At 45.2% G+C, this 19,738-nt stretch overlaps 1 protein-coding gene across 2 annotated transcripts in view; it reads right to left on the bottom strand.

Annotated features, from left to right (window-relative positions):
- LOC308054093 (sodium/hydrogen exchanger 2-like) overlaps positions 1-5,021 on the bottom strand; it is a 29,054-nt gene extending 24,033 nt beyond the window's left edge. For both annotated transcript variants that reach the window (XR_013923958.1, XM_080366345.1), the window contains exons 1-3: positions 4,728-5,021; positions 2,955-3,418; positions 2,340-2,590 (exon numbers count right to left, since the gene is read on the bottom strand). Coding sequence is in view for 1 of the 2 variants with exons in the window: in XM_080366345.1 (XP_080222471.1) it covers positions 2,340-2,590; positions 2,955-3,418; positions 4,728-4,893 (881 nt within the window). In the remaining variant the exon portion in view is untranslated. The remainder of the gene's footprint in view (positions 1-2,339; positions 2,591-2,954; positions 3,419-4,727) is intronic.
- Positions 5,022-19,738: the final 14,717 nt, after the last annotated feature.

Below are 19,738 nucleotides of genomic sequence, written 5' to 3'. Positions count from 1 at the left end.
CAGGGATTGAACCACAGGCTAAAAAGAAAATAATGAATTCTTCTGTTTCTGTACTGGCCTCAATAAATAGTGGGTAAAATAGTTCTACCTAGGAACAAAGAAGCCCAACAAATGTTTATGGTCAAGTGAATTCCAGAGCCCTGGTTTGGGAACACTTATCAAAGAATGGATATGGGCTCACTCCGGATTCACGGAGAAGGTATAAACTTGACCTGTCCTGCCACAGCTTCAAAGATGGACACTGCTACTGGGGCAGGGCAGGGGCATCAAACTGAAAACATTTGCAGAATTGTTTAGCGGATTGGGTTGCATTCACAGATTATTTTTTTCTTTGACTACATAGAATTGATTTTTTTGGCAATCATATTATTTTTCAAAGAAACAAACTGCCAAGATCTGCTTCTTATAATATAGTATTCCCTGGTCACAAATGAATGAATTGTTTGAAATCAAGATATATGAAAGAGGCATTTATAATGTGGCAATTATAAGGCCAGCGGTGCAGGATTCAGCTGCCTTTGCAATTGTTTTGCTTTAGAAACAATGCATTATTCAAAAGAATGGAAAATGGGTTCCATAATGGGTACAGTAGATTGTGATTGATAGGAGGAGACACCATTAGGATTGAATGTTTTCTGCTCTGTGATGATTATGCAGCATATTTATTTCACCGTTCTGACTTACATCCCTATAAATAGGCTTTCTCTCACCTATTCCCAGAGCTAGAATTGTTTTCAGTAATGCTAGGATATTGCTTCCATTAACCATTCAAGGAAAAAAAATCTGCCAGATATAGGAATGGTTTATATCCAAAGCAGTATCATTAGTTTTAAAATAGATCTTCCAGATACTCTGTGTCTAGTGATACCCAACAGAACAATCAAGATTAAAATAAAATAAATAAAAAAAAGATCAGATTTATAGTTGTTTGCACTGTAGCTATCAATGCAGTCTAAGTGCACTTTACAGTCTTTTGGGAAATATTAAATAACTCGTTGTGATCCTCAGCCCCAGCTGACTGAAGTTCAGGTAGGAGAACCAAATGCAACAGATACCAGCCCACAGAAGCCAGGACTGAATTGCTCTGGTTTTCGTCTGTCTCTGCTTTCCCAGGTGAGCTTTCTTTGACCATTAGGATTATTGCATCTGTTTTTTTCTCAGCACCTGCTCTGCAAGCGAAATGCACGACGAGGTAAGCACGAGGTTCAATTGCAACCCTTAAAAGTGAAGGATCTGACCCAAAATTACCCATTTTATCCAGAGACCTCCCCAATAAAAAGAAAAATAAATTAACTGTATTGTCTATAAACGACCATTTGTGAAAGACTGAATTTACAGAAACAAGTCGTTTGGCTTCATGACCGGAGAAGCTGCCCGGGAGCGGGGAGTGGGCGTGGGGCTGGGCTGTGGACGGGGGGTCCCCGTGCACCCCGCATGCTGCCCTTGCTGCACGGCAGCTCACCGAGACACCCACCGCACTCCGAAGCCCTTTGGAGACTGAAGAGCGTACGGGGCTGACTGCGCTGTAGGAAGCTGCAAGCAGTTTGATTTAGCACCTTTGAAGCCTCTGAGAACCGTGGCTGAAGCAGATTTCCAAGTGGAGATCGAGAGGATGGGAGACACTGTCACTCAGGGGACCAAACTCCAGAGCTGCACCTGAACTGCGGCGGTAAGTCAGACTCTTCAAAGCAGAGGTTTCCTCACAGCCTCCACTCCCAAACAGCAGGAGTATGGCCAGGCTTTTGGCTCTGTAGGGGATACACAGCTCCCACCCCATGACTCGCTTTGCTCAGTCCCCACCTCTGGGGCCACCACCCAGAGCCAGCTGGTGGGGAGGGGGACACTAAAACAGACGTGTTGTACACTGAGACCAAACCCTTCCAAGGAGTTGTTTAAATACTTCTTGTAGCTCTTCAAATCTTGGTTTTGACTAGGCGATGTGTGGACAATAACAAAACATGCCAAGAAAGCTTCTCCTGGCTCTGCCAAATCTACTAACACCTCACTGCTTGGATGTCCGAGGTTTCCAAACAGAAACCATGGAGCTCAAAGAAGCATTCCTCAACAGCCTCCATAAGCTGACCAGCCATGGGAAGCTTGCCCAGTGGCAGTCATCTGCATGGCTTGTGACTTGCAGCTACTGCCACTGACGTGTAACTGCAATGTGTGCAACGGGGTTACAGCTCTCCGCTCCTCCACAGGCTTTTGGACTCGCTCCTCGCTGCCATACACAGGTTTCCAACTACTAAGCAAACTTACTTTAAAACTTTTACTGATACTTTTCAGTAAATACAGCCAGAAAGCTTTCCTGGACAGGTGAGATGCTGGGACATACTTACGCCACGATCCCCGAAAGGTGGAACATCTCGGCAGTGAGGTAGGAAAGATAGCTGTACAGGAAGACAAAGAGCGGTTCGATGACCCGGATATCCTTGGTGAACCGCGTGGTAAAGGCGGCGGTCATCCCAAAAGTAAGACCTACTAACACTCCTCCTAGTCCGACCACAAAGAATTTTCCAACTCCAGCAAAAACATCCACACTTTTGATGGTTGGCATTTCACAGAAAGATCGAAATAGCTTGTAGAGCACCTGGATGAAAAACAAGAGACAAACAGCCGTCACCAAGTTACTCACTAGACACGGCCATATGTAGCAATGACTAAAATACACTGCTGGGATGGATTTCTGCCAGCCAAGGGTTAGCATCCTTCTCTGGAGGTCAGGCTACTACCAGGGGAGTGCTACAGCACTTCTGCCTCAAGACATACCGTTGAAGAGACGTTCACCTGAAAGCTTCTCAGGACCCGAGGCCAGAGAAGTGGGCCAGGAGTCCTCTGCTAGAAGAGGCTCTTGATGCCTTTGTTCTCCCTCTGCAGATCCCACATACCACCTCTTGGCACCTGCCCATCTTCCCTCTAGACATTAAATACTCATAATAAAAGCTAGTCCTTACCACCGTCACCGCATCGTTCAGGAGCGATTCGCCGAAGACCAAAATGTGTAGCTTTTCGTTGACGTGTATCTCCTCAAAGACGGCTAACACAGCCACGGGGTCCACGGCGGCGATCAGGCTGCCGAACAGGAGGTTGTGGAGCAGTGACACGTCCTGCAGGCGAAACGCTTTCACCTGGCAGATCCCGTACAGGGAAAAGCCGATCCCAAACACGTTCCATATCGTCCCCACCACCGCGTACAGGAGGATAGTGCCGATGTTCTCAAAAAAGGGACGGCTGGGCATGAAGTAACCTGCGTCAAGCACGATGGGTGGTAGAAGGTAAAGGAAAAAGATATCGCTGTCCATAACGGGCGGTGACTTGTCATTTAAGCCATAGATGATTCCCCCCATGATGAGTCCTACGAATATCAATAAACAGCTTTCGGGAACAACAGAAGGCAGCTTGTTATAGAGATGGAACCCTGGAAGGGGAGGGATAAATAAAAAAAAATGTATTATCTCACAAGCCCAAACTGGCTAAAGAGCACCAACCACTCCTGGTCGGGGCGAGGAAGACCCCCACGCTCCCGCCCCCATCGGGCTCCGCTCAGAGCACCAGTAACAAACACACGCAATTAAGGTGGAGTCACTCAATCAGATATCAGCTAGAAACATCTGAAAAAGGACTGAAAAGACCAGACTGTTGGTTCAGACTGCTTTTCACCATAGCATAAGGTTAGAGATATATTTTTTAGGTAATACACATATAGAAAAAGGAAATAATCTGCACAAATAAAAAAAGTGTAATTACCTACAATGTAATCTGGTTCACAGGCTACCTTCAGCACTAACATAAAGAGCAACTGCTCATTTGAAACACAACACAGATTCCTTCCACACATTAAGAAAAAAAAAACAACACAAGAAGCATTCCTATTAATTATAAATGGTGCACTTTATAATCTTAATATTATTTAATCATTAAAACTTAAAGCTAAAGGCAACACTGAAAAATGTCCAATCAAGAACAGCAAAATAAAAAGACAATTTCCATCTGAAAGAAAATTTTTATCTGACTGAATCTGAGAGGCTTCTCCCTTCTGAGGAAAAAAAATAAAGAAAAAAATGCTGTAAAATAACTTTTATAGCTGTAATTTAACAGAAGTGAACACAATTCCTGGGTGGCAGGGGGAGAATATATAATTTTGACTTTCCTATGCCCAGTTTTGCAAAGAAAAAAAAAAAAAAGTCCAAGTTATACAAAATATCCTTTCTTAGGTGTTGTTACACAGATAACCTCCTCGATGCAAAGGGATTTTATTTTAGGCTGTATAACACCCTGCACATGGACTGAATTACTCCTTGCAGCTGGCCAGGCACAGGACCCTTTTATAAGAAAAAGGAGGATTCATTTTAAGATGAAGATGTCAGTGGACAACCTGCATGTAGCGTAGCTGGCAAGCTCATCGAGATGGAAGCACACCTGGGCACATGCTGCACTTAAATAAAATCCCTTCTCCTGGAAAGCCTAATATTTTTTGTACTAACAGAACAGCATGCAGAGGCATGAACTCCTAGATGGGAAACCACCATTTCCAACGTTGCATTCCAAAAATGCAACCGGGTAGTTATTTTCCATGCGTGCAGTACGTTTTACACACAGTATGTGTATCCTTAGGACTTGGCACGTTACCTCAGGCTCCAAGATTGGAGGAGAGGTGACACAAAGGCCACCCCACCCCTGCCCACCCCATCCCCACAGAGACCCCCATCCCTCTCAAGGTACCTCACCTATTTTGGCCAAGGATGCAAGCATGATCCAGAGCGTGATTTCAAAGGGGACTTGGACATGCTGATAATCCAGAGAGAAAAACGCGTGCTTTGAGGATTCGTTGCCCTGGGCTTCCTCGGCAGCCCAGCTGACGTTCTCCAGGATCACATCCTCTAGCAGCGACATCGGTGGGGAGCCCTGCAGGGCTCTGACCCTGGTGGCTTGGAGGATGGAGGAGAGCAGGGACCCAGCTAGGACAGCACCTTGGCCCCAGCCCCTCCGTTTGCCCTGGAAGCTCTCTGCCGGGGGATTTGGCAACTGGCTTCTCCCAGCCGTTGGCTCTCGCTGCTGCAGGCAAGTGGTTGGGAGCGCTGCTGGGGACACCGGAGCTCGGCTCGCCCTCGATGCACGGGTCACCGCAAAGAGAGGAGCAACTGCTCCGCCTCACGCTGACTCCCCTCCCTGGTCCGTTAGTTTCCAGCTGGGAGACTGTGCTGGAGAATCGCACCCTTTGGCACCGTGTGGGCAAACGTGTGGAGGTTCCTCCTGCAGATGCTTCCCTGAAGAAGCACCTTGTGTGCCCTTAGCCAAATCGCACGTCTGCACATGCTTGAGAAAGAGACAAGTTGCATTTTAGTCCTAACTCATGGCATATTTAGGCTTCCGGTCTAAATCCTTCTTGGAGGGGGCAAAAAAAAAAAAAAAAAACCACTAAAAAATCCTTCATCGCTGCTAGAGCAGCCAGGTTTGATGGAACAGGTCCCACATAACACAGCCCCATCCAGAAATGGCCTCACCTTCCAGTGGACTTCACTGGGTTTCTCCAGTGCCCACAGATACCACATGGCAGCAACATTACTGAGAGCTACAGTTTCCGTTTGGTGAATCAAACAAAGCTTTTTTACACCAAACACAGAGCGGCAATGCTGCGCTGGATGAGTAGGTTTCAACAATTACTTAAAGCTTCTTCCTACAGCAAAGGCCACCAGGAAAAATTACTTTCATCTCCCTTCACCACTTGAAATGGCATCAAAAACTGAGTGAGCTTGCTTAGAAAAGTTGGAGAGACAGAAAAATAAAGTTATTTTCAACAGTGTTGGATGTATTAATAACACAGAGGGGAAAACCCCACACGTATCAGGCCAAATCCCTCCACTGTGGGGTTTCATTTAAGGTGATGATGTTTCAACAGGGATGAACCTGGTCCAAAGAACACATGTAATTAAAATATGAAGGCCCTGGGCTGTTGCTAGGCTGATCGATGGCCTATTTGTTCCTCTTCAGCTGCCTAAACGACACCAAAATTGAGCCGCAATAACAAGCTGGTGACCCACTTTGCTGCTGCAGAGTCAGAACCCGGCATCAGGCAGGCAGAGAGCCTGGGATGCTCCGTGCCACGGCAGCTCCCTGTCCCTGATCTCGTTTGTAAAGCAGGAGGGGGATAAACTTTGGGAGACAGGAAAGATGTAGTGGTACACTCCAGGAGTGACTTCTTTCTACTCTACCATGGTTAATTTAAATTTATAGCATGCCTTTACCACCCCTGCTGACTTTGAAGCAAAGCAATACTCATCTCACTAGAGCAGTCTTCTAGCAAATTCAGCTTTTTAAAACTGGTGCCACTTCTCCCTTTGTATATTAAAAAAAACCAAAAAAAACCAAACCTGCAGGACAGATGCTTGGAGGACAGAAATCCCACGGGGTCTTTGTTCCATAGTTTGATTCCACAGGGTCTGGGATGGGGATGAGAGGAAGCATTGAGGAGATGGGATCCCTCATGACTCTGAAGGAGGGAGAACACAGTGCTCTTAACAGCAATAAGAAGTATTTAAGATATTACTTAGCCAGAGTTTAGAGCAGTGGAAGCAGTCCTGAGCCTGTGCTTGCATGCCAAGCCATCATATTTCCTCTTTCTGCTGAAATGTTTGGTGCTGAATTTGGGCGTTTGAAGACTTGTTCGATTTGGTGGGATGGCAGAGGAGTTCTGCCAACCTCCCCTTCCCCTCCACCCTCAAATGAGCCACTTTGATTTCTGCTATTCTCAGGAAAAAAGCAAGAATGTTAATATTCACTTACATTTACCTTAAGCCAAAATTGAAATGTTTGCACCTTGTAGGGAAAAAAAATAAAGACCTGAAGTGGGGAGCTCAATGGCACCGCCTGGAAAATCTTTTTGTGCATAGAATCAATATCTACTTGATAATGGAACCAGAAAAAAAAAAAAACCAATAGAATTGGGACAGGATTTGAGGAAGGTCAACAGAGAGGGTAACACTAAAATATGCTCCATTTTTCAAACAAAGTCAGCTTATGAAACCAGGACCTTAAGGACTAAGCCAGTGATCAGCTGGAGCAGACAGACACGCATGCGCACTGGTTGACCTCAACTGCTCACCAAAGCTCTCTGAAGGGAGCAAACCAACCATGGTTCTTCAGAAAAAGATATAAATGTTAACTGAGGGGCACAGAGCCTGGGCCAGCCCCCCGTACAGGGGTTTTAACGAACCCGTTTCACTTGTTTTCTTCTCTGCTCCTTTCTGTGCCGAGCGTAGCAGCCCACACAAAGCTGCACGCAGATGGGTCAGCGCAGCCTCTCTGCAGCCCGGCGTTCATCCTGCAGACCTTCACGCACCTCCCTGAATACCCCAGTTCTCCTTCTCATCGCTCTAATTGCCGGCTTGCTCTGCCTAGACCTGCGCAAGGACAACAAAAGACTCTTCATAAATATTTTGGACATTGAATTTCATTACAGTGAGAACCTTCAAGTTTGATTTTAGAATTTTGAAACTTTTCATTTTTCAGCTTTGCACTGTTTTACCCTGAAGTTCTATAGAAATGAGCTTGTAACTTCCCTTCAATTCTTATACGTATGCCTGTTCATTATATATTAGTCGTAAATAAACCAAAAGCCAAAGACAAAACGTTTTTCTAGAGTTCTATGACAACAGAATACGTGTTGTTCCTCTTGTAATAACTATTGATATTATTGAACCGCTTTTTAATGTGAGTACCATTTGATCATACATTTATTGACAAGCTTTCATTTTTTCTGCTCTAAAGTGCTTTCCCACATTTCTAGGTTTCCGGGCTAGATTCTAATCCCCATAATTGCATTGATGGGTCCCTTGCTCCTGCTGGAATGAAGAGGATTATGAGAAGAACAAAGTGTCATGTGATACGGTGACAGGGACCAGAATTCAGGCTCCTACAATAAAAACGTTAAAATCTATTATTTTAACTCCTTACAACAAATTATCTTTCTTTACTTACTCTGAGAGCAAAAGGAAAGGTGTGAAATCTTTTCTTTTACCTTCCTGATGTGTAATTACCTCTAAGGGCACTCTAACTCGCTATGTATGCATGTATCATTTAACACACACACAAAAAAAAGGTAAATCTCAGTTTTCATCACCTCTTGAAATTCACATATCAACTACTGAAAATGATAAAAGATAACTTTGAATAAGTTTGTGCCTTATATAGGGGAAAGGAAAATAATCTGTTGTGTACCTTTTAGCTATGGTATCACAAAGACTTTCCGTATTATTCGGGCCTCAAATCAAGAAAGCATTTAAGCATTTACTCAACTACAAGGGCTCAAGGTTTCACAGCTTATGGTTAGTAACACCTGAAAATCCTACATCGGATCGGGGCCTCCCAGAAATACCCAGCACAAAGAATCACAGTATAATCCTCTCAAAAACTGCGCCAAGCTCAACACGCATCGGCTGTCTTCCCCTCCGTGCAAAGGGATTGCAGGATTTCCCACTGCTGGGACTCCCGCCGATTTCCAGTATTCAGTAGGATTCAGGTAATCCTGGTAGAATTACTTCTTCCTTCACAGAAGAAAACCTTGCGTTTTGCATACAAAGAAACGCCAGAGCTGCGGCACCGCACGAAGGCGGGAGCGCCAGGGCTGCCGTCAGCCAGGGCAGCTCTACCTCCGGATCGCGGTCTGCGCCGAGAACGAAGAGGGTTTCAAACAAGTACTCACGGTGTTTACTGACCTCAGACAGGCTAAGCATTCCTTTTCTATTTTTATACTAGGAAAGTTTAGTATTTCCAGAAATTATTTAAACACAGAGCCGCTGTGTGCATTCTCAGGGTGGTTTGTGTTTTCTCTTCACGCAGACGCCCCTCAGGGGCCCGGGGCACGCTCAGGGGGAACCTGCTTCCCCAGCGGCCCACGCTCGTCCCCACGGGCTGCCCAACTTCGTGGTCTCCCTAGGGTGGCCGAGGCACCGCCGCGCTCCTCCGAGCTCACCCCCACCCAAACGCCACGGCCACCGCTCCCCGCAGCCCCCAGCCCAGCGAGCTGCTCTCCCCCCGCCGCCCCCCCACGCTCCAGAAACGATCTGGGCCCCGACTGCGTTACCACTGCTGGGACAAGCCTGCTCCCCACAGCTCCCCACTCTTCAAAAACCGCCAGCAGACCCCAACCCCTTACCTACCCTACACCCGTTTCCAGGACTATTTGGCTTCGACACTCCAGGCACGGCAGAGCAATCAATTTCTCCCCTCACAGTTCTCAGCAGCAACATGGTTTCCACCCTTTCCCCCCAGGGAACGCTCACCTTCCGCCCACCGCCAGCCCCAGAGGTAACTCAGTGGATTATCCCTGTGGGAGCTCTTGGCTTCCTATGGGGAAAGCCTTCGTGTGCCATGCCGCACTCTGTGTATCTCGTCTAGAGATCACCCACATGATGTTTCAGTGTTATCACCTTTCCCACCCCCTTCTTTGAAGCAAACCTTTTTTTCCCCGCTTACCCAAAAAAACCCACAAAGCTTCCTTTTTGCACAAAGCAGCCAAGAGATTCGTTAAAAGCATCCCACTCCACAAGCAGATTAATAGCCAGAAACTTCTTCAAAAAAGCTAAATAGGGATGGCAGTTTGGTTTTTCTCCATCCCAAGCAAAAATCCAGATACGCGTCCTCATCTGAGCTGGGTCTGCGCTGTAACAGATCCAGCGCTCTGACAAAAGCTGAGGGAGGGGCGCATAGCAAAGCTCCCAAAAAGTTATCCATACACTTCACCTAGTCAGCTTGTCAAAAGATAAAATACAAATGTTAATGATATCTACGTTTGGTATGTGAATATGATTTTTCCCACTGTCATACGAACAGCCATTTGTTTACATGCGTTGGCTAAAATCGGAAGAAGAAAGCCATTCTCATTTATGAACACGCAAAATCTCTTTTTCCCCCCCATCAGAATGGAAACTGCTTCTGTTTTCACATATAATCACCCTATTTTTCAGCTTCCCCTCCTCATTGCCTACATTTTCCATTACATTTTAATATGCCCAGTGAAGACTGCGCACAACATACAGATCTTTCTGAAGAAGCCAGGACAGCAGAGCACATATTGCCACCCATACACAAGCCTGCGAGCAAACAGAGCACGCGTCAAGCAGGCAGGCAGTTTAGCAAGAAGATTTAATCGAAACTGAAATTAACCCAAGCCCTTGTCACACTTCCCTTGCTGGGAAGGATCACACTTGCAGCTATTCTGGACAGCAGGAATGGAAAACCCCTTAAAATCCAAAGCCATAGCATGGGGGGTGGGGCGAGTGGGGGGGTGGCATATCACAGCCCATCGATGTGTTGAGAAACTCACTTTGCATTGCAGGGAGCTGGATGGATTGACGCGCTGCTGAACTCACTGGCACCCCATTGAACCCAGGCAGGAACGTATATTTAATTTAACATCAGCGATTTCATTCACAAATCTGGTTTCAATGAGAACCTGAATTAAAAAATCCATTGAGCAAACGTAATATTAATAAGAAATGAGTAAAGAAGAATAAATCAAAAGAGTGAGACACTCTCCCCCTCCCCACCAGGGAGCTGCAGAAGATGCACACAGTGCTGGGTACAAACTCTGTGGTTTATTGCCTAACATTTCTCCAGCTTGAAAATCACAGCTTTACCACTGATGGTTTCACCTTGCCTAAATGGACAGAGTTTAACTAACAGTCCCTCCCATACCAATATTGGGACGATCCAGAAGATCCATAGTCTCCTCGCTGAGCGCCTACTCTTCTTCCATACAGCCTCCATATAGCTTCCATCCTGCTCTCCCTGTCAGCACAGCAGCCTGGTTGTGCTCCCCGCAGCAGACTTGCAAATTGGCTGTGTTACAGCTTTACATTTAACAACTGCCTAATTAGCATGGCCTTAAAGAATTCCTATAGGGTAATCCCAGGCCAAGTACCACTTTAATCATTTTGGCACCAACTTCTGTTCAGATTGTTTTTGTCAAAACCAGCTTGAGCTCTTTGAGCAATTGCTTAAATGACTGGTACATGGAATGGTCTAATATTTTTCTTCATCATTATAACAGGAGAAGCCTGTAACTGTGGCCACAATAAAACAATAATACTTGTCCTTTTTGGTAATCTACAAACCGCTTTTCTGATTAAAAGTCCAAACTTCTAATACCTAGAGACAAATCTAGAACTCAAACAACTGCAGCTCAGATTCATATTCAAGTGGTGGTATGAGATTTCTTCCACTAAATAATACTTTTAAGACTCATTACTTTTTACATGATCAAACTAAAGTCCTTAAATCTGTATCAAAAAAAATAACTCTCCAGGTCACGGTGTGGTACAGTGGGTCAGTCTGAGACCCAAAGGCTGAGCCCAGCCAGCAGAATCAACGATGACATGGCAGCTGTTCCTCATTAATTAGGTGCCCAAACCAATGGGACTTCCTAAGATCCTTCAAGCCCTCCTCACGAGGACACAGCCAAAGATTTTTCCTGCTCTGGCCTCAGGTATTACACATAACAAGGCTGGAAGGTATTTCACGGTGCAAGGAACAAACCCCTTGCAGGAAGCTGTCCTGCTGGGATGAGCTCCGTCCTTTCCCCAGCTGTGGTCTGGCTGCTGGGGAGGGGAGGGGAGCCAGCTGCTCCCCCTCCATCACGGCTCTGGGGGCTTCCCCTCACACTCACACCAGCCTCCGCAAGGGTGGAGGGAAGAAATTCTTCTCCCTCACCATTTTCTGCCAGCTTACTCAACCCTTCCTTCCCCAGTCCAAACTGCTAACCGCCCACTGGGAAAATACACAAGCCTGGACAAACCAAACGCTGAGTATTACTGCTGTCATGGTGTGTGGTCATGACAGTTCTGTAATCCCAAAATAAAGCAAGAGCCAAAGAGGGAAACACCCCTGGGGATCACCGTGATTTCAGCAGGCAAACTGCAGTGCCACCTGCAATAAGTTTGTGACTGTCAATAAAGCCATGGGACGGTTTGGGTTGGCAGGGACCTTCAGGATCATCTAGGGAGATGACACTGGTCACTCTTCCCTTACCCACCAGCACTGCAACCCCATCGTAGAAGGCCACCAAATTTTTCAGGCGTGATTTGCCCTTAGTGGAGCCATGTTGGCTGTCACCTCCTTATTTCCCACGTGCCTTGTAATAAAGTCATAGTAGATCATACACACACACAATAATTCTTCACCTCAGGAGGCACAATGTGCTCACCCCTCTGAGGATTCTGTATTTACTAGCTATATGGATATTTTAATTTACAGAGTTCAACTCTGTGTGGAGATTGGTCCCCATTTATTGACTTACTGAGCACCACACAGCTCACTCTGGACACCCACACTCTGGCCCCACATACTCCAAGGTAGGCTGGAGATGCTCTGTTAGGAGGGGTCTACTTTCTCTAGAGTCCTTTATCTGCTGAATGTAGCCTTTGCTTTCTTTTTGTGGAATAAACATAGGCAGGTGGTTACTTCCTAGGATGTATTTGTTACATAAAAATATTCAATAGATCTGGCCAAAAGCCATTTCGATGCAATGGCATTGCCTGTGACCAGTGACCTGTACTTTATGTTTGATAGCTGGGTTCCAGCGGTGCATGGTTAGCAAGGGGAAACAAGAGTTGTGCCAGTTCCTTCTCTGAGCATGCAATCGCCACCAGCAAACACCCAATCATACTATTTTACAGTCTAACTTGCACAATTTTTGCATCTGCAACATTAATGTTTTCATTTTCTATTCCAGTTTTTTGCAATTCAGCTAACAGGAAAGAGGAATAAGAATGAACAAAACTTGTTAACTTAAAACTTCAAGCCAAGATTTTTTGGAAATTACTTTGCAGTTATGTTCCTTGTTCCATTAAGTTCACAAATGTTGCTATTTTGAAACAAATCAGTAATAGTTTATGTACACAAAATGAGCAACAGCAGGCATGAGTCTGGGGTTTAACTCACTCTTCTTTGTTAACTTTTGTTACATCTCAGATTGAAACATCAGCTTTATAAGGTTGAGCAATGGACGGAGCAAGTGAATGGTCAGTGTCTTAGAAATTTGGCAATGGAAAGCCAAAGTGTATACTCACTACAGATGGAGAGTGAGAAAAAAAAACAGCAGCATCGCATAGTGAGTTATATTATTGCACAAAACAAGAATTTTTTTGAGAAGCATCAAGGAGCACTAAATAGTGAGTCAGAGCTTACACATCAGCAATGCTCTGTGGGTGCATTTCTATCACAGGGAACTCTAAGCATATGCTGTGTCTTCGAACTTGGGAAATCTATGTGGGGCTTCCTACAGCTGGGTACAGCAGGACCTGAGAGTTTGCAGAAAAGCCTGATGCAGAGGCTGAGAGTGAGTTAGAGCCACACCGTGCTGCTTAACGTAAAGTGAAGCACCTCAGCTCCGAGGAATAACACTCCACGTTCACAGCAAAGCTCGGGAGTCCAGTCCCACAGGAACAGCAGAGGGACATTAAAGCCAGCAGCCCCCTTTGGGATCAATTCAGCTGCGGTGACACTGCCAAAATAAACCTGTAGCCCAGGGCTGGCTGAATTGCCAGCACTGCCGATGGACGGAGCAAGCAACCACAGCCTGGTTTGGGCTGGGAGGGAGCCGACAGCCCCCCGAGCCCCAACCCCCCGCCAGGGGCAGGGACACCTCCCACCAGCCCAGGTTGCCCCCAGCCCCGTCCAGCCTGGCCCTGAGCACCCCCAGGGATGGGGCACCCACAGCTGCTCTGGGCAGCCTCTGCCAGCGCCGCCCTCACAGGGCAGAATTTCTTCCCAGTATCTGCCCTAAGTCTGCCCTCGGTCAGCTTAGAGCCATTCCCCCCCGCCCTGTCACTGCACCCCCCCGTACAAAGCCCCTCCCCAGCTTTCTTGTCGGCCCCTTCAGGTACTGGAAGGTGCCACAAGGTCTCCCCGGAGCCTTCCCTTCCCCAGGCGGAGCAGCCCCCGCCCCAGCCCACCGGGACAGCAGAGTTTATATTCCCAATATAGAGTTTCACAGAGTTCAGAGCCACATATTTCAATTTTACATAACCAGAGCTATATTTAGGAAAGATGCTGCTTCCATTTACCCTCAAGGAAAAGCAGAGTTAATGAGACATGGAAAAAGCCTGTGAGTCTTAATGCTGCTTCTGCTTTTAAAGACACAGCTCTTCTGGTTCCCTGCCATTATCCTTCACCAGGCGAAGCTCCTCAGCCCCTTGCTCACTTGTCTTTCAGCACTTCAACAAACATCAGCAAATAAACCCCCAAGAAAAGTGACAAGATGCCAGATTATTCACAAGAAACAGCAATTTAACAAGATTTTAACAACAAAGTCAAATTTTCTTCCTGGAAGCAAGCCCCAAACAAGCATCCCAAGCAAAATAAAGCCCTGATAGACACAGTCAACAAAAGAGCCCCACCACGTCTGTGCAGGTTTCAGCTCCGGACAGTCACAGTGCCGACTGATGCACGAATCACCCCGACTTGTGCTGCTGCACCAGCTGCCCCTCCAGTCTTCCCCAGAGCACAGCCCTCGCGCCACGGGGGAACATCTGCAATCCCTGCCTGGGACAGGAGGCACGAGGAAGGTGGGTCTTCAGCCTCCTGGGCTTCACAGGTCAATACCAAACTCTTTCATCTCCACTCGAAGCCTGCAGGCAGCCAGGACGTAGCAGTGGCAGAATCTGTTAGCAGCTCAGCACCAAGTGGCTGCTGGCCCACACAGGTGATTTATATTCCGAATAGATTGATGGGGTTATCACAAATAAATTAACTCAGGCAGGAATTAAGTGGTAAGGATCTTCTGGTAAAGAAAAATGGATTAATTAAAATCAAACACGCTAAATGTTGGAAACTTGTAAAACAGGAGCAAAACAGAAATTAAAAAATCAGTATTTCGATTTCATGCATAAACTAGTGGAGGAAAAGCTGGATTACCGTCTTTCTAGATTTTAACCTGCAGAATATAAGAACATCAGCTGATGGAAGCTGTTATTCTGCACACCTGGGCATCCTTTTTGTGGGAAATAATCCTCCCTCCAAAGAGAGGTGGACTTTAGGATTTATTTGCAAAATGGTTGCAAAGCTCTGGAAATCCTGAACTAAAGGAAACCACCACTAGGTATCATCATTTGACTATTGAATAGATACCAGCAAAATTGTTAACAATGATCTGGCATGTAAAAATCCTGATTAAACACCCAGGTAGATTAAGTCACCTTCTGTAGGGGCTTATTTCCCACAGCAGAGAGCAGGCTGGGGAATGATATCCCAACTACAGGTCTCAGTTAATTGGCTATAATTAGCTAAAAAGCCCAGCTTACTCCAGGGTCCTGGTCCCAGCACCTGATGAACGTTTTTCTGTGGCAACAAGGAATCAGAACCGGGTATGAAAGTAAAAAATTCCCTGCCAGCATTTCTCCTTCAATTTCAGATTTTCTGGCATGTGGATAAAAATAACCGCCAGCCAGAATGTGGTTTTATATGTCTGACCTGTAAAATTCGGCACTGCTTTCATTTGTAATAAAACACATCTGCTGTCCTTCAGGAGTCTGGGAAAGCACACCTTTTAAGGGATTTTCCTTATGCAATTTGAGTTCACAGAGCTCTTCCTGCTAGTGAAAACAGGCACAGCTTCAGTGCAGCTGATGGAGTTTTCCTCACTTAAATTCAGAATGGGACTTCGTACCTTTCAAATAGAAATAAATCCAAAGCATCTCATGGATTGAAACATGTCAATTAAAATTGCATTGAAATAAAAATAGTAAGTGAGCAATAAACATATGTCTCATCTTTCCAGAAATTAGCAGATTTTGCTCCTAAAATGTATTCTGCAGCAACACTGCAGGTATCTTCCTACAAAGAGAAGTTAATTTTGAGAAGTTATTTAAGTTTTGGATTAAACCAGAGTAACAAACACAGGGTGGAAAAAGTACCTAGACGATACTTTTCCACAGGCGAAACCACATAGCATCCTTAAAAAAATATCATTTGTGGTGCTTCACATTACCAACATGCATTTATCTACATCTTCCCTTGCACTGCTAAAACAAGTGTTACTGTGCTAAGTACTGTTTATTTATTAAAATTCTAAAAACTAGGTCACCTTATGTTTTTCTGTTAGAAAAATGAAGCCCAGAAGCATGCCTGCAATAAAGCCATGTATTATCCTTACAGGTGCGAGACATATCCTGGCTTCAGCTGCATCCACGGTACGGCTGGGTTCAGCAGAGCTGCTCTCAGGAATTATATAGCACACTTCTCGCCTCCATCACGCTGTAACACTGGCTGTAATTATAATAAAGGCTACAGATAGCAAGCTTTTCTCATCACATTGCTTGTTGTGCTGTGTTTTCTTTTCATTCTAGCTAAAATTGTCCATGTATTTGAAAACAGTAATTCAAAACCAGGTTCTGTAACCAGTCCTGGAAAGGTGTGGGACGGACGCAGCTTTGCAGTAACCTTGGATTCTGCCAAATACAGAATATTCGTTTCCATACTCTCTTCTGTCACTCTGTTTCTTTGATGGTGATGGGAGAAGCGGGGCCACCACCCCAGCAGCTGATGGTGCTCAGCGGCTTGGTCAGTGTTGAAGCCGCAGCTGGCTTCAATATCTGGGGCCGGGGGCTGGGGTTAGCAGGAGGGAGAGCAGGTCTCCCCGAACGCGTTTCTCAGGACAGAAAAACGACCAGAGTCCAGACCCCAGCTTTAAACTCTGACTCACATATTTCCTGAGGAAGCACCTTGTGCAATTAACTTCTTTTAAGACTTTAGTTCGAACTATAAATACATCCCAGGGGAAATCAAGGGCTGGGGCAAGGCAGCACAAATGCCACAGAGCACTTTATTCTATGGTTAATTGCAAACCCTTTGGTTAGTGATGCCCTTTGGAGTATTTTTCCTCTCACCCTCAGTTAACTTATTCTCTGCCCCTCTACCAAGGAAGACTTTAGAACGCTGCCTACTCTGGACTCCTCCAGAATTTAGTAAAGTCATTTCGCCTCTTCCAAAGGACTCCCAGCTTGATTTGGAATGCTGAGAAGGGGATTGAGACACACGTGGAATTAGGGCAATGCACAGTAAAAGCAAAGCATCCTTCCCTATCTTCCTCTTAAAAAACAAGGACTAGTTTCAGTATTACTTTGCTCCTTGCACCACTAAGATCAATGGGAATTTTTGATCAGGCAAGGATGTTCACTTAGGTCTTGGACACGTATGAGTCTGATTTTATTTAATTATTTGCTACATACTCAGCAGGAATTGTGTTTGCCTGTCACTTCGATCAGGAGACGGGTTCTTACTTTGGCCACCCACATCGCTTTTCCCTGCAGGAGCAGGTTCTTCCCAATCCTGCTGGTCACCAAACTACAGCAATCCCTCTTTTCCTTCACCCCTCTGGAAACCCCCATCCTACCACAACGCTATCACAGAAAAAGCTACCTCAGATTGAAGGCTGCCTGCCAAAGTAACCCATTGAAAGCTGGGCACTCAAGATGACAAAGAGCAGGAACAGGATTTTCAAAGGCAGAGAAAAGCATACCCAGCTTTCAAGACAGTTCAAGAGAAGCAAAGTGCCCATCTTCCTACAGCTCCCAGATGAAAGTGTATAAAAAGCGGGGAAACACCCCAAAACCAGGGGTGTTTGCTCCGCTCAGACGCTGCATTGGCTCGACGCTTAGACAGGCTCACTCACCACCACCCATCAGGCTGAGCAGCCTTGTGGGCCAGCTGGTTTCTGTTTGATTTCAGACCTTCAAGGTTTGACCTCAAACTTCAGCACACATACCACACTAAACCCACGTGCTGCCACCCCAGCGTGTGTTAAACGTTACGCACATAGATTCATTGAGCTGTGCGCTTAAGTTCCACCCATCCCAAACGACATTGCAAGGCATCAGGAAAGGTTAAAAAAAAATAATATATCTTTAAGATACCCAAAAGTTTTGTAGTTCCCTTTCCAGTATGCACAGTGCTGTATTTAGCAGGCTGTTTGACAACATGTGCCGTGACGCACACAGCGGCGGTCGCACCCTCCTCCTCCAAAAGCCCCAGCCACCAAGGTGCAGTCTTTACACAGGTACAGCTGACTATGGGTCCAGTTCGCCTTTCCTCTGAAAATTTCCTTCTCTGTATAGGCCAAAACAGACACAATTTTAACCCAAAGCCCCATCACACAGTTCCTATTACAGTAAATACAACTAATTCATAAGCTAAATTACTTGAATAAAGAGCTTCCAGGTGAATCCCTTGTGAATTCCTGTCTTCTCAATGTTCTCAGGCATTCTTTCAAGCCTACGGATATTTTAATTGTAAATGCCAGCTCAGAGATTATTTTTAAAAATGCCCCACAACTTAAGATGCTGGATTTAAACAAACAAAGAAAAAAAGCAAAATAAGCCATCAAACCCCAACAACTTTGATCTCTTCAAAGGACTGATTGGATGTCAAGGGCCTTCATTTACAAACATGTAAAAAATTACATTTGATGAATTATTACCTAGAGATCACCAGATCCTTTGCATTCTCTTAAGAGGGTTGACAAACATGTAAAAAAATGCGTATTATGCATCAGAGTTTAAAAGATGCGTCTCAAAGGCAAGGAAGGTTCGGGTTTACATTAGCTGTTTCGGAGCAAGCTTCCCCAAGCAGCTCTGCTTTACACTGTGTCCCATACCTGTGCCTTGAGGGGCATCAGGACCCAGGCAGAATGATGTCACTGGCATGCCAGCGTGCATTTGGGAAGCTTACACTTACAGAAACAGAGTTTGTTGCTAAATTTTGGATTGGGATTTCACGACTGCAAACTCAGAACTGCAGGCATGTCAAACTACCCAGTCACAGTGCAAGGGAAGAGGTTTCCTTACCAGAAGAAAGCTTCTGCAGACCAGGTAGCAGCCTAAGTAATTCATCATTTTACACTGGTGACAGAGTGATTAATTTCCAGTTGAAATACTGAGAATTAACAGAAAAGCAAGACAATGAGTTTGAAAGCAATTTAACAAAGTTTCCATATCAAAATCTGCATTTAAGTTTCCAAACCAAGGTGAAGAAAGCTTGCACTGGCTTTTCATGAATGTTGCAGTTGTCTTAGCTTGCTGAGGCTGCAGGTGCTTCACTTCCAAGGAAATAAAAGCAGAGTCCATTTACTAAAAATGCAAATAGAACATAAACCAGCGATGTACTGACAGAAAACCGTGCAGATTTCATTGAAAAGGTCAGGATTTATTTAAAACAAAAACATTTATTACAGAAAATTAAGTACTTTCACAATGTTGATCAACAATTTCACCTTGATTTTCATGGTAACATACTCCACCTATGCAGTACAAACATACCTATGCAACAATATTGGCATCTGCACTCATGTGCCATGTTGATATATTTCCTGTGTGTGATAATATATACAAAATAATCCAGAGTCCTGAACACCTCCATCTGCTGACAAGATTTTCAAACCAAAGAAACATTTTTTCAGCCACTGTGATCAAGCTTTTCAAGGAACAAAATTTGAACCCAAATATCCAAAACTTGGCCTTCAACTCTATAGCCCAAAGTCCAAAATAGACAACGTGACTCTCACTGGCTGGCTCAGTCTCACAGAGCAAAGTTTTACCAGCACGTCTTGATTGATTTGTCTTGCAGAAATAAATCCGATGATACATGACTACAATTAGTAAGCCAAGGGTCCTAGGAGAAGGACATAAAAATACGGCTGACTAGCATTTTTGAGATAAATTAATTTCAAATTCTTTATTAGAAGAAA

This window comes from Falco punctatus (assembly GCF_963210335.1).
Source record: "Falco punctatus genome assembly, chromosome: 15".
Lineage (NCBI taxonomy): Eukaryota > Metazoa > Chordata > Aves > Falconiformes > Falconidae > Falco > Falco punctatus.
The sequence above is the reverse complement of the archived record's forward strand: the minus strand, read 5'-3'. Positions and strand labels throughout refer to the sequence as shown.